The 23,969-nt window shown below is 47.0% G+C and overlaps 1 protein-coding gene and 1 long non-coding RNA gene across 10 annotated transcripts in view; one reads left to right on the forward strand and one right to left on the reverse strand.

The window, feature by feature from the left end:
- The window catches only part of plcd1a (phospholipase C, delta 1a), a 243,269-nt gene that overhangs the window by 133,754 nt on the left and 85,546 nt on the right, over positions 1–23,969 (forward strand). For 6 of the 9 annotated variants that reach the window (XM_069914931.1, XM_069914934.1, XM_069914932.1 and 3 more), the window contains one exon: positions 12,264–12,428. The exons of the other annotated variants lie outside the window; for them this stretch is intronic. In XM_069914931.1, the coding sequence (XP_069771032.1) occupies positions 12,264–12,428 (165 nt within the window). The remainder of the gene's footprint in view (positions 1–12,263; positions 12,429–23,969) is intronic. 9 annotated transcript variants of the gene reach the window in all.
- On the reverse strand, positions 8,663–10,342 carry LOC138751938 (uncharacterized). The gene is made up of 2 exons (XR_011350274.1): positions 10,234–10,342; positions 8,663–8,880 (listed from the first exon to the last, which is right to left on the reverse strand). It is a non-coding gene; the product is annotated as an uncharacterized lncRNA (long non-coding RNA).

Below are 23,969 nucleotides of genomic sequence, written 5' to 3' on the forward strand. Positions count from 1 at the left end.
TCCTCCATTCTGGAGACGTGACCCATCCAGCGCAGCTGGATCTTCAGCAAGTCACTCTTTCTGCACAAAGATTACTGTGAATTATCTATTACCTCTTTTGGTTTAGTTCAATTAGTTTACTATCATAATTTTTCTTCACAAATACCTGCTCAGCGGTAGAATGTCAGTACATATGTACATTGCACTGTGTCTATGACAGTAAACTCGTCGGTTTAAGGTTAGGGGAGACATCAGAGGTAGGTTTTATACCCAGAGACTGGTGGGTGGCTGGAAGGCATTGCCGGGGGTGGTAGAGTGGCGGTGGAAGCTGGTAAAATAGGGACATTCAAAAGACTCTTAGACAGGCACATGGATGCAAGAAAAACAGAGGGTTATGCGTGTGAGGGAGGAAAGGGTGGGATTGTGGTGAAGTAGGTTGACGCAGGTCGGCCTGTTCTGCGTTGGAACGTTCTATGTTTTTACTCTAACCAGGGTCTGCTCCAACACCACAAAAGGACTGCCTGCACTATTGCAGGTCGCCTTTCTGCTCGAGGACGACCATAAACGTTTATTATCTATCTTACGCATTGACTGGGTCTTTTAATTCAATTTGTTTACTCTCATAGCTTTCCTTTACAAGTATCTGTTCGGCTGCAGCCAGTGAGAATTTTGATGCACTTGTATGTTGCGCACTGTATGATGATAAACGGTTAGTGTAGCGGTCAGTGCAACGCTGTGACTGTGCCAACGACCAGGGTTCGAATCCAACGCTGTCTGTTTGTACACTCTTCCTGTCTCTGCGTGGGTTTCCTCCAGGAGCTCCGGTTCCCTCCCACCGTTCAAAATGTACCCAAGTTATAGGTCAATTGGGTGTTACTGGGCTCCTGGGCCAGTTACTGTGCTATGTGTCTTTAGACATCTCTTCTCCATGGGGTGACTACTACAGCCTCAGTGAATGGTGGGAGCGTGGACAGCCCTCTGCCTTGGCATTTCTGTCCCACCTGCCCTATCGTGGACCACATCTCCTCCCTTTTCAGCTGGAAGCAACAGCGAATGCACTTCCTCAGAAGCGGGCAGGGTTACTGGCCACCATTATGTCAACCTTTTACAGGAGCTCCATTGAGAGTGACCTGGCTTGGCTGCATCACAGTGGGGTACAGTTGCTGCAAAGAAATGGATCGGAGGTCAATCCACAGGACCATGAGAGGCAGAGAGCATTGAGAGTGACCTGGCCGTCTGCATCACAGTGGGGTATAGTTACTGCAGAGAAATGGATCGGAGGTCAATCCACAGGACCATGAGAGGCAGAGAGCATTGAGAGTGACCTGGCCGTCTGCATCACAGTGGGGTACAGTTGCTGCAGAGAAATGGATCGGAGGTCAATCCACAGGACCATGAGAGGCAGAGAGCATTGAGAGTGACCTGGCCGGCTGCATCACAGTGGGGTACAGTTGCTGCAGAGAAATGGATCGGAGGTCAATCCACAGGACCATGAGAGGCAGAGAGGATGACTGGAATCTCCCTCCCCCCCCCCCCCCCCACCCCATCAATGTGATCTACTGGGATCATTGTCTGAATAGGGGGCGCAAAATCATTGCGGACCCTTTTCACCCTGCTTTCAGCTGCTCCCGCCAGGGAAGAGATCCAGGAGGATCAGAACCAGCACCACCAGGCTGAGGAACAGCTTCCTACAGGCAGTGAGAATGTTGAACGACCAAAGGAGCGGCTCACACTAACCACCTAGGACTCTCATATTCATGAAACTATTTATTTATTTGTATAGATGGAATCCTCGTCCTGCATACGTATTATTTGTCTGTATGTGTGTTATATCTGGTTGTGTGCCTGTGTGTTTTGCACCGAGGACAAGGGAACACTACTTGGTCCGTTGATCTTGTGCAACCAGGTAACAATAAACGAGACTTGCTTCAAGGCAGGAGAGCGCAAACAGTCCCTCCCTGGCTTTGCCTGCTAAGCTGTCACACCCTCATTAAATCGGAGCAGATCTCACGCCCCTGACTGAGATTCGAAACTGACTCCACCCCAGCCGTAAAACACAACAAGCTGGCAGACACCTGTGGCTGAAGTAAAACCGCAACGCTGGAGAAACTCAGCGGGTCAAATGGTGCACTTTAAATACCAAAGATAAAGATCCAGAACTAATGATTCAGGCTTGAGGCCATCATCAAGGTATAAAAAACAACGGCGGCAGGTGCCCGAACAAACTAATAGGGGCAGGAGGGAGGAGCACAGCCCCACAGGAAGGAGGATGAGGGAGGGACGGCACAACAGTAAAGAGGGGGAGGGGGGGATGGCTCTGTGAATGGAGTGAGAAGGGGGTGTAGAGCTGGAGAAAATGGGGAAGGGAGGGAGAATAGAGAGCAGGCTAGCAGGTCGATGTTAATGCCACCTGGTTGGAAAGTGCCCTCCCTCCCTTATCCACCTATTACCTCCTGCCTTTGGGTCAGTGCTCCTTCCTTTCCCCCCGGCCAACTTTTTTATTTGGGTTGCCTGCTTACAGTTTGTTCGTACCTTGATGAAGGGCTTACGCCCAAAATGTTGGTTATGTATTTTTACCTTTGCTATATAAAGTGCACTGTTTGACCTGCTGAGTTTCTCCAGCATTGTTCTCCACCCCAGCTGTAATGCCCAAGTCCAAATATTGGCTTGGGGCAGCCATGATAGACTTTGTCGGTGCCAGCCCGCGGACCATAGGCAACCACACACCTGTATTTGAGTATCACTGTAGCCAGCTTTATCATCTTGTAACAAAGCAGTTTGATAAAACTATAATGGGGGCAAGGCGTATCTGTAATTGGTCTGATTCACTGGACACAAAATCATATCGGCTTTAGTCAAACAGATTAGCGGTGCATAGGGTTGAAGTTCAAATCTCACAATGGGAGCTGGGGAGTTCATTTAAGTAATCATATCATCCTGGAACTTGCCAAAATAAATTTACCTTAGAAACAGTAAAACAGGAAGCTATCAGTTGCAAAACCACATTCCTTTTAGAATCTGCACTCCAATGGAATCCACTTAAACAGTGTTTCCCGTACAGAAGCAGGCCCTTCGGCCCAACTTGCCTATGCTGACCAAGTTAGTCCCATTTGCCCATATCCTCTTAACCCTTTTCTGTCCATGTATCTTTCAAACACTGTAATTGTGCCCACCTCCTCGAGCTGTGCCTTCCATGTATCCGCCAAACCCTGGGTAAAATAAACTTGCTCTTAGGTACCCTTTAAAAAAAGGTTATGTGGACAATTTTGAGAATTATAGACCGGTGAGCCTCATATCAGTGGTGTGCAAACGGTTGGGGAGGATTCTTAGGGCAAAATTGATGAGCATTTGGAGAAATACAGTCTACTCAAGGATAGTCAGCATGGCTTTAATTATTTTTTAAAACATTTTTTAAGACAGGCCCTTTTGGCCTACAAGCCCTTGCTGCCCAATTAAAACCAATTGACCTACAACCCCGAACATTATTTTAAACGGTGGGAGGAAAACAGAGCACCTGGGTAAAACCCACATAGACACAGGGAGAACAAACGAACGAGCTCCTTACGGGATTTGAATCCCGGTCCCGATCGCTGCCGCTGTAACAGCGTTGAACTAACCTCTTCACTAACCATGCAGCCCTTGTGAAGGGAAGGTCACCCTGATGAGGAAAGACCATGTCTCACAAGCCCAAATGAGTTTTTTGAGGAGGTAACAAAATAAATTGATGAAGGTAGGGCTGTAGATGTGGTCTACATGGGTTTTAGTAAGACATTTGACAAGGTCTTCTATGAGAGGCTCATTCAGAAACTCATGAGGAATGGGATCCATGGAACCTTGGCTGTGTGGATTAAAAATCGGCTTGCATGTAGAAAGCAGAGCATAGTAGTGGGTGGAAAGTATTCTGCCTGGAGGTCAGTGACTAGTGGAGTTCCACAGTGATCTGTTCTGGGACCCCCAGCTCTTGGTGATTTAAATAAATGACCTGGATGAAGAGGCAGAAAGATGGGTCAGTAAGTTTGCAGGATGATACAAAGGTTGCAGGAGTTGTGGATGAAGCTGAAAGAAGAGGATATAGACAGGATGGAGAGATGGGTGGAAATGTAAACCATCTTATAAAAATAGTGCACGAAAAGTCCAAGTCAGGCAGGGTCTTTGGTTCATTGATTATTTAGGAATCTGATGGTGGAGGGGGAGAAGCTGTCCTTGTGCCACTGAGTGCTCGTCTTCAGGCTCCTGTTCCTTTACCCTGATGGTAGCAGAGTGAAGAGGGCATGGGATGGGTGGTGGGGAGTCCTTGGGGACATAATCTGCTTTCTTCAGACGTCGCTTCTTGAGGATGTTCTCGATGGAGTGAAGTCTGGTGCCCGTGATGTCGCAGGCTGAGTTAACAACCCTCTGGAGACTTTTCCTGATTTGATCGCTGGCACCAGACAGTAGGCCATTTCAGATAGCCCAAAAGTTGAGGTAAAGGAGGAGAAACTCCACCAAAATGCATAATCATCTACCTTTCTGAATGTACGGAGGCGGACTCTGAGCCGCATATTCCAACCCCTCTCCAAGAGGGATAATTTCTGCAGCGCAGCCCTCCGCTAATCAATCTGAATGTACTGCAGCGCTAAATGGCTGTTTGGGGGTGGGCTGATGGCGCCATCAGCCCGCGACCCATCACCCCACTCATCCTTCTCCCTCCGTCAGGGGCAGCAGGGAGCCCTTGGGATAGTCGGGGCAGCAGGGGGCAGCAGAGGCTGTCAGCAGGGGCCGGCAGGGCAGCGGGGACCAGCAGGGCAGCAGTGGCTGTCAGCAGGGACCGTCAGAGCAGCGGAGACCATTGGGGCAGCGGGTGGTGTCAGGGGACAGCCGGTACAGGCTGGGACAGCCACACCAGGCCGCTTCGGCCTTCGGGGCCACTCTCTGTGGCTCAAAACATGGCAGAGCAATGACAGTCTTCCCTACCCATAATCCCCCATGCAGCTGGAACTGTTCTGGGAAACATAGAGCGGTTTCAGCTGCGTGGGGGAATTATGGGTAGGGAAGACGGCCATTGCTCTGCCGCTTATTGATGATGGGTGGCACTTGGGCTCCAGTTGCCCCACCTCTGTCGGATCTGGAGGGTGCTACGAGGCGCCTCTGGGTATAAATAGCATGCTGGAACAGCCTTTTGGGGCTGCTGTCTGAAAGGTGAGTTCCTATTTTCCATCCGCTCCGTAGCCGGTCTCAAGGCGGAGGCCCAACATGAAATAGCCTAGTGATGCAACCAGCCAGAATGCTCTCCTGTAGAAGTTTCTGAGTGACATTCCAATATAACAGAATATTCCAGCACAGTACAGGCCCTTAAGCTGCTGACCTCCAGAAAACTAGTCCACAACGATCTAACCCTGCCCTCCCTTTGCTCCCCGCCCCACTCCCTCCCCATTATTTAGCTTTCATCCATGTGCCTGTCTAAGAGCTATTTTGAATCTCCCTATTGTACCAGCCTCCACCCCTCCACCCCCCCACCGCCCCCCCCCCCCAGCGATGCATTCAGGATATGGACTAAAGGGTAGCTTTGAGGGTTGTATTAGCCAAGGTGGATTTGGAAAATGTTTTTTTCCGTTTGGTAAGTAGAAGAAAAATGGCGTATTTAATTATACGTCTCAAAATTCACAATTAATGGGCGCACTATTAACAGATAGAAACTCCCAAGAAAAGTTTGTCATCTTTGGCCAATGAAGAAGGTTAACTGCAGTGCAATAGACAAGTGGGCTGGAGAAACTCATCCAGTCACACAGTCCAAAGGAAGTAAAGGGGAACTGACATTATGGGGGTGAAACATGAAAATATGCAGACACCGTGTTTGAATTAAAGACACACAACACTGGAGAAACTCAGCAGGTCAAACAGTGTCCTTTACATAGCAAAGGTAAAACTACACAACCGATGTTTCAGGCCTGAGCCCTGCAGCAAGGTATGAGAACATTTCGGCAGGTTACCCGTACAAATCGCTGGGGAGAGGGGCGGGGGTGGAGCACAGTCTCAAAGGCAGGTTAAGGGAGTGTAATGATATGATTGTATGTGCTGGCTGGCCCTCCCTCCGGGTGTCCTTCTACCTTGGCTCCTCCCTTAGTCCTACTCATGTGACCCTGGACCATAAAGGTCGAGTCCCCTCTCCTGTCTGTGCCCCTCACAATTTTATACATCTCCAGCAGGTGATCCCCTCAGCCTCCTGTGCTCCAGGGGTCATTCAGACACCCCTTACCCCTTATCCTTGTGCCCCAGCAACATCCTTGTGAACCTTTCTTGCAGCCCTTCCACCTCAGTGATATCCTTCCTGCAGCAGATGACCAGAACGGCCCACTGTGCTCCATGTGGGGCCTTACCGTGACATCTAAACTGCTGTACCCAATGCTTTGACCAACAAAGACGAGATGAAGGGGTATTTGTAAAATCACGAGCACCAGAGATAAAATCACAGTCTTTTTCCAGGGTTCGGAGAGTCTAAAATTAAAGGGCATAGATTTAAGGTGAGAGGGGAAAGGTTTGAAGGGGACATGGAAGGGGGACCTTTTTCACACAGAGTGTGGAACAAACTTCCAGAGAAAGAGATAGAGACAGATAGAATTATACATTTGGACAGGTTGCGCGAATAGGAGGTGTTTGGAGCAGCGGTGGCCAACCTTTTAATTTTTAATTTAGACATACAGCATGGTAACAGGCCATTTTGGCCCACGAGTATGCACCAGGTGTGTAGGTTAATTGGGCTGTTACTGTGCTGTATGTCTAAATTGAAAATTAAAAGGTTGGCCACTCCTGGTTTAGAGGGAAAGATACTAATGAAGGGAAATGGGACTAGTATACATAGACAGCTTGGTCATAGCACAGTTCGGACCCTTCAGCCCACAATGTTATGCTGACCTATGTAAACCTACTCTACCATAATCTCACCCTTCCCTCCCTCACTCTACTTTTCTTACACCCATTTGCCTATCTAAATGTCTTTTGTATGTCCCTCTTGTATCAGCCTCTATTACCACCCTCATCAATGCATTCCATACACCTACCACTCTCTCCTGTTTTTCTCCCCAAAACATTCCTCCACTCACCTTAAACCGATGTCCTCTGGTATTGGCCACTGCCTGCCTGGGTGCTGGCTGTCCACCCTTATGTTGTCAGCATGAACATTGTGTCAAAGGACCTTGCTAAGCCTTTTTTTCCACTGGCACCCCAGTTAATTGGCTGTGCAGTGTCCCAAGATAGGAAGCTGACTGTGCTGTTTCCACTGGGCCATCTTTAACTGGGACACTATCTTCTTTTCCACTGAACACACTCATCCCCAGGGATCAGAGAGTCTACTTTAAATTGGAAATGGGCGACTTTCTGTGGTCCTTTTTCCACTGGCTTAATCAGCGCACCAGCGTCATCTGATGCCGGGGATATGAATCGGGGAGGAGGCGGTCAATCCCTGAGTGAAATTACAACATTTGACTGTTTTCTTTTTTCACTCGACCTTGTCCCAGTTAATTCCCCGTTAATTCCTGAGACAATGTACCAGTGGCAAAGACTGACTCTGCAACTTCCCGATTAACCCCCCCCCCCCCCCCCACCATCATCTCCTCGTGCACCTTTAAGAGGCAGTGATTCTTCCACCGAACCACGTAGCACCACCTCGCAGAAACAGGCCCTTTCAGCCCATCTAGTCAGTGTCAAACTGTTATTCTGCCGAGCCCCATTGACCTGCACCAGATCCACACCCCTCTCACCCACAAACCTCAGTTAAATATTGAATTTCTAGTTCCAGCGTGAGCCTAGCCTTGGTTTTAGGGTCATGGTCAGGGTTGAGGTGGGGCTGCTTGGCTCATGACCAATTAATATGGAAGAGCCAAAGAACACCAATATACTGTACAAGTCTGCAGACACTGTGGTTGAAGTAAAAACACAACGCTGGAGAAACTCAGCAGGTCAAACTGTACTTTATAGCGCAAAGATAAAGATACATTTTGGCCTTGAGCCCTTCGTCAAGGTATGAACAAAATGTAGGCAGGCGCCTGAACAAAATGGCGAAGGTAAGGGGTGGGAGGAGGAGCACAGTCCCACAGGCTGGAGGTAGGTCAGTGGATAAGGGAGGGAGGGCACACCAGCAAGCAAGGGGAGGAGGCATGGCTCTGTGAATGGAGAGGGACAGGGGTGGAGAGCTGGAGGAAAGAAGGCAGAGGGAAGGAGAGGCAGGGAGAGTGGAGAGTGAGCTAGCAGAAACCGGAGAAGTCAACATAATGCCATCAGGCTAGAGACGGAAGATCAAATGTTGTGGAAGCGAGTCTGGGTGAGTACATGGTCATTGAGCTTGAGAGCAGCAGGGTGTGCAGAGGCGGAATAATGAGAGAGAATCTCACAGAACTTCCTTCCCTCTCCATTCACAGAACCATCCCTCCTTCCCCTGCTTGCTGGTGTGACCTCCTACCCTTGTCCATGTATTACCTCCTGCCTGTGGGACCATGCTCCTCACCCTTCCCCTCCTGCCCCACCTTGTTATTCGGGCACTTGCCCACATTTTGTTCATACCTTGATGAAGGGCTCAAGCATTGGTTATGTAACTTTATCTTTGCTGTAATAAGTTCACTGTTTGACCAGCTGAGTTTCCCCATAGACTTCCTCATTGGCTTCTAATATTTGATGGAAGACTTGTGATTCAATCAAACCCAAGCCCCAGTCACAGGTGGCAATATTATTTACTTCTGGGGGTATGTTCATAGCCTTGACTGTTTTTCCTTGGGACAGGCAGGCAGCCACGTGTCTGACCGACGAATATCTTCATCACTGTCGTGCTATTGGTCCTCAGCCTGGTAATGGGCAGAGTTACCATCATCTTCAGCTGGTGGTCTTACCAGAAGTTCACCAGGAAGGGGCCCAATGGTGGGACGACCGAGTCTGGAACCGAGACCATCCAGTCAATTGCTGGCAGAGGGGGCCCCAGAAGTCGGGGAGTGGAGTGGGAGGGTTGGGGAGCAAGCAGCAGGCCACCGGTTGCGAGAGTTGAGACGGTGGGGTCAGGCAGCAGGGAACCAGGATCAGGGTTTTGGAAGCCGAGGCCAGGGGGCAAAGAAGCTGGATCCAGAAGCAAGTAATCTGAATCTGGATACTAGAATCCTGAATGTGGGGGGAAGAAACCCGGATCCAGGAGTGGAAAATCTGGACCCTGAGTCTGGAAGCCTGAGTCAGGGGATAAGGAACCTGGAGCTAGGAGCAAGGAATCTGAATCCGGAGTCTGGAAGCCTACATTCAGAAGGGAACCTGGATCCAGGGGGTGGAGAACAGGGGCCAGGAGTTGAGGCTCAGGAGCTGGCAGGTGGGCTGGAAGCTTTGAGCCCAGATCCTGCAGCTGGATGCCCAAGCATGGAGCTGAAGGTCGGTCAATTCCTTCAGGAGCCATCCGTTTCCACACTGAGCTCAGCGGGTGAGAAGAGGGCTCCCGGGGACGGGGATGGGTGCAAGCAGTCAAGAGATGAGAGAGAGAGGGAGGATCTGGGAGAAGAGAAATGGGAGCAGGAAGATGGAAGGAGGCCAAGGGAAGGCTCAGGAGATGGGAAAATGGTGGCGGAGAGTCAGAAACTGGTGCGGCTGGTTGAGAGGGGAGAGTTGGCGGCCAAGAGCCTAACTAGCGAGAGGGGGTCTCAAAACGAGTGGAGAGACAAGAGGTCAAGAGTCGCGAGGGGCTGAAGCCTGAAAACTGATGGGGGCAGGCAGAAAAGTGGGAGGGAGAGACCAAGAGGGGTTTCCAGAGGTAGGAGACTAGCACCCAAGAAATTGGAAAGAGAATCCTTCTGGTCTCATAAAAAAGTGGAATAGATGAAGGTAAACCTGATGCCATCGATCTAAATAGAGCTGTGCACATATGTGCGAGAGAGATTGAGAGAGTAAATATACAGGCACAATAAATTGCATTAAAGTTTCATTAAATAATGCTCATTATCAATGAGGCTCTGTGAAGAACCTTCATGTCTTAAACAGGATAGTCTGCAGACACTTTGATTGAAACACGAACGTCTGCAGACGCTGTGATTGTAGTTAAAAACAAACAGAAATGCTGGAGGAACTCAACAGATCTTGCCGCATCCTTAGGAGGTAAAGATACATGGCCGACGTTTCGGGTCTGAGCCCCTCTTCAAAGAATAAGCAAAGAAAGAGTGGGTGCACATTTTCCCTAGGGTAAAAGCGTCTCAGTGGAGGACTTGGACTGAGGGAGATGTGTGCGGTAAATATTTTACAGAGGGTGGAGGGTACCTGGAAGGGGCTGTCAGGTGGAATGGCTGAAGCAGATGCATTCGTGATGTTCAGGAGGTTTCTGGATAGACATCTGTCATGGTTTGTGTCCAGGCAGAAGATATGTGGTTTCATTTGTGAAGTGCCAGTTGATGAAGTAGACAAAGACGATGTGGTCAAACAATAATCATGGCTTTTATTAGCAGAAACTCATGATACAATAATGAAAGACAATAGATGCATATACAGTTATACCCAAGGGGAGTGTCCTTAGCAGTAGAGATAATGCACAGCCAATGTTAGTACAGCAAGGCTCGCCAGAGGGGAGACAGGCATTTTGGCAGACATTCACCACAATTTGGACATCATGTTCAGCGCAGATATCGTAGGGCTCAGTGGTGAAAAAACTCACAGAAATTCTGGAAGGACGCACCTGGTCTCGCAGTACCCACATATATATATATATATATATATATATATGATCGAAGTTTCAGGCCAGAGCCCTTCCTCAAGGAATGAGCATAAAAACAGGAAGGTGTCTGAATAAAGACTGAAGAATGGGAGGGGGAAGAACCTAGACCAACAGCCAAAAGGTGTGAATTGGATCTGATAAGAGAAAAGGTGAGAGCTGGTTTTGTCCATGTGAAAGGAGACAGAGAAAAAAGGGAAGAGAGAGAGAGAGACAGAGCCGGGGGGAAAGTGACGGGGGAATTGAGAAATCGGGGAGGCTTAACAGAAACTGGATAAGTCGATATTAATGCCATCCGGTTGGAGGGGGCCCAGACACAAAATGAGGTGCAGTTCTTCTAATTTGCGGGTGGTCTCAGTCTGGCAGTGCATGAGACCATGGACAGACGTGTCGGCAAGGGAATGGGAGGGGGAATTGAAATGGGTGACCACTGGGAGATCCACTCTATTGAGGAGGACAGAGCCGAGGGGCTCAACGAAGCGACCACCCAGTCTGTGCCCAGAGGCTCCAATGTAGAGGAGGCCACAATGGGAGCAGCAGATGCAATTGCTGACCCCTGCAGATTTACAAGTGAAATGCTGCTTCACTTGGGAGAACTGTTTGGGGTCCCAAATGGTGCTGAGGGAGGAGGTGTGGGCGCAAGCGATTGTGGTGCAATACACAAAAGTACTGGAGAAACTCAGCAAATCTTGCCCCATCTATAGGAAGCGGAGTGTTTTCTGAATGAAACAAAAGACCTGCTGACTTTCTCCAGCACGTTTGTACTCTGGACATAGATTTTAGGATTTGCTCTTATGTAAGTGCAGCTAAGGCAACACGTATGGGGGAGCATTTAAGCCACTCCATCTCTGAAGTATGGACTACTATTTCTGATGGAATGCTGTTGGTTAGCACAGCACTTATTACAGCGCCAGCGACCCGGGTTCAAATCCGGCACTGTCTATAAGGACTTCATAGCTCTAAAGGGGAAAAAAACCTGTGCGCTGTTAACCTGGTAAATTTCCTCTGCACCCTCTTCAAAGCTTCCACATCCTTCCTGTAATGAGGCACCCAGAACTCCAAGTGTGGTCTAACCAGAGGTTGGTTGAGCTGCAACATTGCCTCATAGCTCTTGAACTCAATCCCATGACTAATGAAGCTCAGCTCACTGTAAGCCTTCTTAGCTCTCCTATCATTCTGCCCAGCCACTTTGAGAAATCTATAGATTTGGACCCTAGGACCCCTCTGTTCTTCCACACTGTTAAGAATCCTGCCATTAACCAAGTTCTCAGCCTTCAAGTTCAACTTTCCAAAATGTATCACTTCACACTTATCCGGATTGCATTCCATCTGCCACTTCTCCGCCCAACTCTGCATCCTACCTATTTATATCCTGTTGTAACTTTCTGCACCTTTTTCCCCTACCTCTATCCCCCACCTGCTCTTTCCCCCTCCCGCCCAGTCTTAACACCCTCCCCTTTATCCTGCCTCACCTCTCTCCGCTCCCCACCTCATCCCTTCCTCTTCCCCTCGCTTTCCCCAACCCTCCACTCACTTCCCTCCATCTCTCCGGCTGACATGCCCCCTCTATTTTCCTAATTAGGTTTCATCGAGGATGAAGATGTGAAAGCCATGCTGCAAGGCAGCAACATGCAGAAGATCAAGTCCAATTCATGGATGAAATCCCGCTTTTACAAACTCCAGGATGATTGTCAGACGGTGTGGTATGACTCTCAAAAGATCCTGAAATCGGCCAGGTCCCAAATCTGTGAGTGTTAAGCACATTTTGGGGGCTGGACTGATAGGGGTAAATGTTAACAATTTCTCAATGCTTGAATAAAGCACTTTATGAAGTGTTTGAATGAAGGTTCAGGTTTATTATCATCTGACTGTACATATCCAACCAGATGGACCACAGTGTACATATGTTCACAAGTAATTGAATAATCACACAATAATCAGGAAAAATACATACAGATAGAATTTTATATATATACATAAATATTTTGGGATGATATACACAGTTACCGTATACAATCTCATGGCCTGGCAACTCCTGTACCTTCTTCCTGATGGTATTAAATAAAAGATTTATTGTCATATGCTTACGACCTGGACCAGCAGCAATAGAAATTCACCAAGACAATTGTATCTTCAAAACAATAATTTTTATTAATAAAAATTTATAATAACTATTAATAATATAACACTTCTTACTTAATCCCACTATGCGCAAATGTATGTGTGTGGTGTGTGTGTGGCAAAATCAAAACCAAAACCATTACAGTTTAGGCACAACTTTAAAAATAATTAATTTTTAAAGTTCAGTCAGTTTTGTCTTGAAACTCTTTAAACTATTGCTCAAAGTAATTATGGAGTAGGTGCGAGGCCTCAGACTTCTCAAAACTCACAAAATTCTTGTAGAGTTGTTTTCAGAGAATTGTTTCTTCATACGAATGATTTCCCTCTCTTGCATGGAGGGTTCAGAACTTGCGCTTTTTTCCTCGATGATTTCACAAACCCCAGCAAGGGCAACATGAAGTGGGCATGGATATGGGGAAACTGTCCTCTTTTTATGGAGACAGCTGAAGTGGCTCTTCTTTGCCACTGATTTGTGTATCTCCCGTGGTAAAGAGAATGCGATAAGAACAGTACCTCACTCACTAGAGGCTACTGCATTTCTGACTCCAGATGAGTCTGGTTGAATACTTAAAATGCAGCTTTTCAAATGTTTTTAATCACATAACTTGCTCTGATCAATACTGGTTTTGTTTGAAGTTCATCTCTTCCAAATCTTAACAAGAAAATGCTTCCGCTTGTCTGTACAGCTATAAAGAAGATGGTCTTGTGTTTAAACAGGGGCTTCTCCTTAGCAAACATTTATTGTTTTAGGTTCCAATGGATAACAATAATCAAACTGTTTAATGTTCTGAAGTAGCAGTCAAACTGCCTCTTTGACCAAACAGGCTTTCATGAGAAGAATCACTAAAGTTTTCTTATAGTTCCCTGACGGAGCCTCTGCGTCTGCTTTAAAATGAAGTAATGTTCCCTGTGTGTGCTTTCTCTGTTTCCAAACCCACAAAAATAACTTTACTAAAAATAGTATAATATATAACTAAGAATTAATAATAATACAATTCCATCACATTATATAAGTGCAATGTTCAGATAGTCAGACAGTATGGAATAGGCTGGTGCATCTGGTCCCTGCTGATCAAGTTGATATTCTGCACCAGTCCCAATTGCAATGAAAGGCTTGCTTGCTGAAGCCTCTCAGGTTCATAAGACACACCAACAACAATTTGAGTATCATAGACATTTAAGAGAGGGAAAATAAAAATAAAATAAATATACAAACAAATAAACCAAATAATTAATTTCCGAGTGCACCAGTGACCATCCTTGATGATCCCTGGGGTGATGCAGCTGGGAGACAACCTGCTTCCCAGCACCAGGGACCTAGGTCCAATCCTGACCTCGACTGCTGTTGGTGTGGAGTTTTCTCATTCTTCCTCTGACCAAATTAGTGCACTTCGAGTGCTCCCATTTTCTCCCAAGTTCCATGCTTTTGTGGTGGTGGGGGGGGGGGGGGGGGAGGGTGATGGCGATGGCGATGGGGGGCTAATTGGCCATTGCCAATGTGTGCTGATGATTGGTGGAATCTGGGGGGGGAGTTGCTGAGACCCTGGAGATAATACATTGGGATTAGTGAAGGACTAGTATAACCGATGACTTGGTGGTTGATGTGGACTCTTAGAAGATAGAACATTGCAGCGTTGTACAGTATCTTTGGCCCATGATGTTGTGCTGATCTATGCAAACCTAGAAAATTTACTAGGATGTTGCCCAGATTCAGGAAAGGTTAAACAGGTTAGGACTTTACTCTGTAGAGCGTAGAAGAATAGGGGGAGATATGATAGAGGTATTTAAAATTATGAGAAGGACAGACAGAGTAAACGTAGATAGGCTTTTTCCACTGAGGGTAGGTGAGATACAAACCAGAGGACACGGGTTAAGAGTGAAAGGGGGAAAGATTTAGGGGGAACTTCTTCACATAGAGAGTGGTGGGAGTGTGGAATGAGCTGCCGGCTGAATTGGTAAATGTGGACTCAAATTTAACATTTAAGAAGAATTTGGACAGGTACTCATGGAAATGTATACCAAGTACCCACCACTCTCTGTGTAAAAAAGAAAAACCTCCCCTAAACTTTCCTCTAGTACTGTTAACCTTGCCTCATAAAACTCATTCCCCAATCCAGGCCACATCCTGCTCAATTTCTTCTCCATGTTCTTCTTGCAACAAGGTGACTGGAAAGGATGGGCAGAAGGCCAGTTACCATGATGTAAAACTGTGACTAAATTTTTAAATTTAGACATACAGCTCAGAAACAGGCCATTTTGACCCACGTGTCTGTGCCTGCCCAATTAACCCTCCCCCCTCCCTGGTACGATTCCACCAGTGGGAAGAAATAAGATGTTGTTTAGAACTTCAAAGTGTTACGAGCCCAGAGGACCCCAAAACCCATCAGCAATAGATATTTACCAAAACAAATAGTTACTTAAACAAAAGTTGCTTTTAATTATCTTTAAACATGAAAACAGAAACACACTTTAACTTGTCACTATTGACTTAACTCACCTAACTTAACCCCCCTTCTAATTCTAAGCGCACGTGTATTAAATGTGTGTGTAAGTTCAGAAAAGTTTTTTGATTCACAGTCCAATCTCACTTCTCACTTCTCCAAGTTCACTGGTTGCAGGCAATTCTTATACTGTGCACAGAATTTAACATTTATGAATTTCACCAGGCTTTGGTGCTTGAAAGGTAAATGGTTACCGCTCAGAGAGAGATTTGTTGTATGCTGGACACCCACAACTGATTCCTTTTTAATCAGCCACTTCCGAAGAAACTTTCCCCCTCAGGGTTCTCCAGATGATAACCTCTTTCTTTCAGGTCACCATAGAGTTCCTTTTTGTTTCCCTTATTTCAAGTGAAACATTAGGCAGCCAGTCCTCTCCTCTTGCATGAACCACAAGGGCTTTGACCAGGCTGAACTAAGCACTCACAACCCGTCTTCCAAATGGGATTTTCCACAAGCTTGCCAGCTTGTCCTGTTCCAGTCCAGCTGCTGCTGACTGTAAAACTGCAGAACTGAATTCTCTCTCTCTCTCTCTCTCTCTCTCTCTCTCTCAGAGAGAAAACCTGTTTGACTCTTTCTGCTTGCAAAACCACATGACTCTCTTAGAACAGCAAGTTCCACTCCAGACAGTCTGCAGCTCCGACAAGTTCTTTCAGTAAACAACAATCCATTAGCGAAGTCTCTTGGGCATTTTCTAAAGCTTTTGCAAAGACTGTTGTCCCTGGCATGTCTCGCATGAGCAGAGCTCCAGTATTTTAAATGAGATCTGTTTTAAAGTGTTTGTATGTGACCTACATGGAAAAACCTGCCCCAATTTATCTCCCCAAAACATATCTATATACAATACAAACACCACATAATCTGTCACACAAGCCACTCATTTAGTGTAACAGGATCTTTGATAAACTTGGTATTTGCAACTTTCCTCAAGCTGTCTCTCCACCCAATGATTGTTCCAGAGGCTCATCATTCATTGGAGCTGCGACGTAATCCTTTGAGAAGAGTGGGACCTTTCCCCGAATGCCTCACTGTTCCACACATTCCGATCCCCTCTCCTTGTTGACCCCCTGATCACCTGCATCACCTTATCTACTTAATGGAATCAGGACAGTGTGAGAGAGTTTTGTTCTGCAAAAACACATACTGTATCAACTTCAACTAACTTGGCTTCAATAACAGGGCACCTTCACTCCGTCCGTCAGCCCAGCAGGGATGTCCCCATGGCATCCCATCTCAATTCCCTGCCCCATTCCCATGCTAATGTGTCTGTTCGTGGTCTCATACACTGCCAAACTGACACCACTCGCAAAATTGGAGGAACGCCTGCTGTCTAACCAGATGGCATTAATGAGAACTTCTCCAGTTTCTGTTGGCCTCCCCCTTCCCCATCCCTATTTCCCCTTTCCTCTAGCTCTGCCCCTCTCCCTTTCTCTCAAGCGCTACATCAGTGCTTCAAAGCTACATTGAGACCATGGACTGGAGCTGTTTCAGGGAGGCAGCCACCCACAGCAGTACTGTCAACGAGCTCAGTGACTGACTACATCTGCACCAGGATGTCACTGAGATCAAGTGCTTCACAGCCAGATCTAACTGGAAACCATGGTTGGATGCAAAGTTTCAGACACTCCTCAGAGCTCTGATGCTGCCTTCGGAACAGGGTGTAGGATGAGACTAACCTCAGCCAGTGCTGAACCCTCCCATACAATTCAGAAAGTGTGGGTACACGCAGATAATCCACAGACAACTGTGTGACACCGGCGACATGAGGTGAATGTGGCAAGAGATCACGACTATACAGATCACGTCAACTTTACAAGTTAAAGACAGTAACGCCTCCCTTTCGGACAGACTGAACACCTACACACAATTTGATGAGAAGTACAGGATAACGTCAAAGAAAGCTCCATGTCCCCCTGATGAACAGACCCCCTGCATAGCCGCAGCTGAGGTGAGGAGAATCCTGTCCAAGGTGAACCCATACAAGGTGGCGGGACCGGACAATATGCCTGGTTGGGTACTGAAGGACAGTGCAGACTAATTGACAGAGGTCTTCACGGACACCTCACTGCAGCAGTCCATCGTCCCCGCAAGGCAGCCGCCATCACAGAATCACTGAGGTTTCACGTATTTACCTCTGCCTTCAGTCCAAACTATTGTTCACTTGACCTCTGGATCTAAATCTCCGACACGATCAGGAAGCCTTCAGCGCACGAGGCCCTCCTACCCTCGGCACCCTCTCACATCCCAGATCAGATATCTGGTACCCCTTCCAGCCAGTCTTGAGCCAGATTCCATCAGTCCGCAGCCAAGTGCAGTGTAGTAATTTTGTCTTTTTAATAGTTTATTCTTGATGTAGGTGTATTAATGAGAGGGGATCTTATAGAAAATTATGAAAGGCAGCCATTCTCAACCTCCCCCCAAGTCTCTGCTCAAAGTTTATGGCCCTCTTTCTCTGTGAAGTACTCAAGCTTTGGATTCATCCGTACTTCTCTCCTACCGACCACATAAAAATCATTTTAAAATATTCAGGTTACACGAGATGAAAATAACACAAGGCTTTTACTTAATTGTAAGTTCAATATTAGGCTCTTGCTGAAAATGACTGATGTAGATGGTTGACTTGCCTGGATACCACGCTAAAATAGTACCTCGGTTCATGCAATTTCAGCTCTCACTGGTGGATGTTTTACTTGGGAATTTATTAGTTATTACAGTGAAATCCCTGGTATCCAGCACCCACGGGGATTGGTAGATGGCGGATAAGTGAATTTTCCAGCTGCTTGAGACTCACTGTTATAATGCCTAACTAAGAACACAAGAGCCAAGAGCAGGAGTAGGCCCTTCAGCCCATCAAGCCTGCTCTCCCATTCAATGAGATCTGAGGATGGGTTCATTTACCTGCCTTTTCCCCATATCCTTCAATTCCCCTACTATGTAAAATTCTATCCAACCTGGTCTTAAATATATTTACTGAGGTCACCTCTGCTTCAATGGGAAAAGCAGGTTCCTCCTCATTTCTGTCCTAAATGTACTAGGCCTGAAATTTGAGGCTATGTCCCCTCGTTCTAGTCTCCCCTACCTTAATCTTATCGATGCCTTTCATAATTTTCTATAAGATCCCCTCTCATTAATACACCTGCATCGAGAATAAACTATTAAAAAGACAAAAATACTACACTGTACTTACACTGAACAAACTTTACATGCATGAATATATAAACCTTAAAGCATTTTACTTTATTTTCAGTCACATTCTTTGAATTCATTTAACCGTCGCTGAATCTGCAGGTTCCTCCCCCTCCATGGAGTTGCCCAAAGATAATTAACACTCCCTCTCCCCCAAGTTATATATAGTTAAAGGCTCACTAATATACTTAATAAAATACTAATAAAAATAAAGACTCTTACTAAACTGGGAGAAGGAGACACTTTAAGGGAGTCACCTCAACGGTTAGCGGCATCAACCAGCTCTTCATCCTGGGCGACGCCATATTTATTCAAACACAACTTTATTCAAACAGCTACTACGAGCAAAGTCCAGCCAAGGCCCTCCGTGGGCGGAATGTTTGCTCCCATCTTCACCAAAGGTTTATGTGTTGCTTCAGAGATCATTTACTTTAACAATTTTAAACTTTTATTTAAATTTGTATTTATTTTGATTTTTTAAAAATTATTTATTTTACTCCATTTTTTTGGCCGGTAGCCTATGGTAGCCTGGTGCTTGAATTCCGAATAACAGGGGTTTTACTGCACATCTGCAAATACAGATCTCAGAGAGGGATTCCCCCTGTCCTTCCCCACCCCCACTCATGTCCGTGCCATGCCTTGTTATTTCCTTTCAAAGTACTTTTCCACTTTCCTTTAGAATGCTGCAGTTGGATCAATTGTAGTGACAATATTTTGCGAGCTGTTCTTGGCAGATGCTCTACTTGCATCACACTCCATCACTTGAACTGCTGTACTTGTGTATCGAATTCAAGTGTATTTTCATCTGATTGTATGCATACAACCCAGTTAGCAGCACGGTTGGCATAGGGGGGCATTTTTAGTCTAGGGGGACATGGTTAGTGTAGAGGGGGTACAGTTAGTGTAGAGGGAGCACAGTTAGTGTGGAGGGGGGCACGGTTAGTGTAGAGGGGGCACAGTTAGTGTAGAGGGGAACGGTTAGTGTAGAGGGGGACAGTTAGTGTAGGGGAGACAGTTCGTGTAGGGGGGATGGTTAGTGTAGGGGCGTGGCACAGTTTCTGTAGCGGTTAACACAATGCCTTCACAGTGCCAGCAATTGGGTCCGGGGTTCGAAACCCACGCTGTCCGTGAGGAGTTTGTATGTTCTCCCCTGTCTGCATGGGTTTTCCCCAGGTGCTCTGGCTTCCTCCCAACCTTCAAAAACATACCGGGGGTGTAGGTTCAATTGGGTGAAATTGGAGAGTAAGGGCTCGTGGGCTGAAAGGTCCTGTAACTGGACTGTATGTCTTAATATAAACGATGAAACAGTGTCTCTCCAGGTCACAATGCGCGCACAGAACACAATACACAGGACATTTTGAAGTTCCTGTACCTCGTTCCTGATGGTAGTGGGTAAAAGATACTGTGTGTTGGATGGAAAGGGTCCTCGATAATTCATTGAGCCCTATTTAAACAATGCTCCCGGTGTTGTGCCGACATTATTACCTACTCTAACAACAGCAGAGGATTTCCCTTCTGCATCCCCCTCAATTCTGCGTACCCATCTAATCGCCTCTTAAAAGATCCCACTGTCCCTGCCTCCACCATCATTGCCAGCGTTCCATGCGCCCACCACTCTCTTTGTGAAGAACTCGCCCCTAATATTCCACCCCCCCAACCCCATACTTACTCCCAACTATTTTAAAGCTATGTCCCCTTGTGTTAGCCATTTCAACCCTCTTGCCCGTCCACACGATCATCTTGACCACCTCTTGCAGGGCATCCATTGTCCTCTGTCTCTCCAAGGAGAAAAGATCAAGTTCACTCAACCTACCCTCATAAGGCATGCTCTCCAATCCTTGTAAATCTTATTTGCATGTGCTCTACAGCCTCCACATCCTTCCTGCAGTGAAGTGACCAGAACTGAACTTAATATTCTACCTGTGACATTACCTCACGGCTCTTGAACTCGATTCCACAGTTAATGAAGCCAACACGCCTTCTTCTCAACACTATCAACCTGTTCAGCAGCTTGGAGCGAACTATGGACATGAACCCCAAGATCTCTCAGTTTGTCCACACTCAACAGAGATCTCCCACTGATGTTGTATTCTGCCTTCAAATTTCACCAACCAAAATGAACCTCTTCACGCTTTTCATCTGCCACTTCTCATCCCAGTTCTGCCATCCTATCAATGTCCCTCTGTAACTTCTGGCCGCCCTGCAGACCACTCATCAGCAAATGTACTAACCCTCCCTTTCACTTCCTCATCCAGGTCATTCACAAAGATCTGGGTTCCCAGGACAGATCCCCGCAGAACACCACAGATCACCGACCTCCATGCAGAATACCAACCTTCGATAACCACCTTCTTTAGGCAAGCCAATTCTGTATCCACAAAGGAAGGATTCCATTCCTCCAAAGATTACGGTCTTCTCGCCCAGCGATTCCCCCTCTCATTAAGCCCCGCACCCCAACCCATCCTGAATCGTTCAAGGATTCTGATCTTCCTTCTGGGACCCCATCTTCCCCATACATGACACCAGCTATTCCCCTCCCCATACGACCCCCCTCCAAAGCCACTTAAGGGAGCAAACACCATCTAGCGAGGCTTGGATAAATATCAAGTTCAGTGAATGTGTCAAGTCCGGAAACTGAAAGCAACTTGTTGCGGCTGTATAAAACTTTGGTTAGGCCACACTCGAAGTAATGTGCACAAATTTTGGTTACCCTATTACAGGAAGGATGTGGAGGCTTTGGAAAGAGAACAGAGATTTACCAGGATGTTTCCTGGTTTAGAGGCATGAATTATGGGGAGAGGTTGGACAAACTTGGGTTGTTTTCTCTGGAGCGACAGAGGCCGAGGGGAGACTTGATAGAAGTTTATGAAAAGTATGAGAGGGTGGGAATTAAAATCTTTTCCCCAGGGTTAAAATGTGAAATACTAGAGTGAATAAGTTTAAACCAGTGGTCCTCAACCTTATTCTTTCCATTCACATACCACCATAGGTGCTTCGTGATCAGTTAGGAATTACTCAAGGTGGTATGTGAGAACCACTGGTCTAAGGTGAGGGGGAGGTGGTTTGAGAGAGATATGCAGATCAAGTTTATCTTACAGAGAGAGGTGGGTACCAGGAGCCGTGGTGGAAGCAGATACTACAGTAGTGTCTAAGGATCTTCTAGACGCACACATGAAGATGCAGGGAATGGAGGGATAGGGATCATGTACAAGCTTTAGTCTGGTTGAACAAGAAAGTCTGTGGTCACTGGGGTCAAATGCCCCATGCTCACATGCGCGGGAGAAACTCAGCAGGCCACGCAGCGTCCATCGGAGGTAAAGGGGAACCAACCTTTCGGACGTGGGCCCTTCGTAAGGTATGAGCCAAAACAGGCAGGTGCCTGAATGTAAAGGTGGAGGGGAGGGGGGGGCATGGGGAGGAGCACAGGCCAACAGGTCATCGGTGGATACAGGAGGGAGGATAGAAGAGAAAAAAGCTAGGACGAAGCTCTCTCTGATAGGGGAGGGACGGGAAGGGGATGAGGAGCTGAAGAAGACAGAGGGATAGGGGAAGAGAGAGATTCGGGGGGAGGGGGATTAATGGAAATTGGAGAACTCGATGTTACTGCTGTCTAGTTGGGGAGTGCCCAGACGGAATATTGGGTGTTGTCCTCCATGGCTGTCCTGGTGCTGCACTCTTCGTGTTCGATGTGACTTCTGCAGCAATATATAAATTTTGCCGGAGGAACTCAGCAGTTCACTTGACCCCAGCATCCACAGACTTTCCTGTTTAACTCTCTGTAACGTCTTGCATGTACCAGCTACAGCGAGAGCTCAATCACCCGGAACTTGCCAGAATTGACAGCGATCGGTTACTCGAATTTTCGGGTCAAGAAAGAGTGTGGTTGGCCCCACCATACCCACAACACTGCCTGTTCCTCTCTCCCCATGCCAGTGACGGCTGGAGTCCTTCCCTTCTGCAAGGCCGGTCCCACCCCTGCTGAAACCTGGCCTTTCCCAGCCCTTCCTCTGGGCCATGACAGGGAGAGAAGGAAATGGAGCATTTATTCAGCATTCCCACTAGGATTTGGGGATGGGAAGGACAGGGAGGGAATTTAAAGGGACAGGAGAAGGCAGTGAATATCTGCTCCTTGGCCAATACGTCTGGTTGGGCAGGTGGGGGAGGGTGTGGTGTTGTACTGTGAGGGGAGAGTGCAGCCAGCATGGAATGTAATAATCATACAGGCCCTTCAGCCCATCATGTTCCTGCTAACCAATCATCAAACATCTGTTCTAATCCTGTCTGTACACAGCGCATACATGTACACAAATAATCTCTCCCATGGCGATTAAAAGAAATATTTACAGCACCAATAGAAGCTGATTCCAGCCATTGAAACCCGTTCTGCCCAATTACACCCAATTAATGTACAATCCCGTACAGTTTGAAGGGCGGGAGTAAACTGGAGCCCCTCGGGGAAAACCCACGCAGACACAGGGAGAACATATAAACTCCTTACAGACAGCGTGGGATTCGAACCCGGGTCCTGACGCTGTAACAGTGTTGCGCTAACCGTTGTTAACTGTGCTGCTCGTTTGCGTTCAAGTTCATGATCACGAATACATGACACATTCAGTAATAATCATGTAATAAGTGCATGTATGTACACTTCCTGATCGTAGTGGGTCAAAGATACTGTGTGCTGGATGAAAAGGGTCCTCAATAATTCTTTGAGCCCTATTTAAACCACGTCATCAACAGTGGAAAGGGAGATCCCAATAATCTTCTCGGCCGTGTTGATTTTCGATCCGATGCTTTGCAGCTACTGTCCCACACAATGTTGCAGCCAGACGGGACATGCTCCTGTAATTATGGTCATGTTGGGGACCCATAAACTTGTCCTCCTCAACCTCATTAGGAAGTGTAGGCGCTTCTGCGCCTTACTGACTAAGGAGGAGGCGTTGTGAATCCAGGATAGGTCGTCTGTTATATGCACAGCAGGGATCTTAGTGCATCCCACTCACTCCATGATGGAACCATTGGTGTGTAATAGAGAATGGTCAACGTGTGTCCTCCTGAAGTCCACAGTCACCTCCTTTGTCTTGTCCACATTGAGAATCTCGCTCCATTTGACGAGCCGCCCAACCTCCTTGACCAGATATTTTCAGGTTCGGATTTATTGTCAGAGTACATACATGAGATCACATACAACCCGTGGGCGCAGCAGAATTGGTCGTGCAAAAAAAACTGTACACAGCGCATACATGTACACAAATGAAGAACTGTAAACAGATAACGATTGTAAACAAACTGCAATACAGAGAGAACAAAAGAAAATCAATTAAGTTCACAAGTAAGAGTCCCTGACTGAGTTTGTCGTTGAGGAGTCTGATGGTGGAGGGGTAGCAGCTGTTCCTGAACCTGGTGGTGCGAGTCTTGTGACACTAATACGCCTTTCCTGATGGTAGCAGTGAGTCGAAACTGAAGAGAGATTGGGTTGGACA

Source organism: Narcine bancroftii, chromosome 1, assembly GCF_036971445.1.
Source record: "Narcine bancroftii isolate sNarBan1 chromosome 1, sNarBan1.hap1, whole genome shotgun sequence".
NCBI lineage: Eukaryota > Metazoa > Chordata > Chondrichthyes > Torpediniformes > Narcinidae > Narcine > Narcine bancroftii.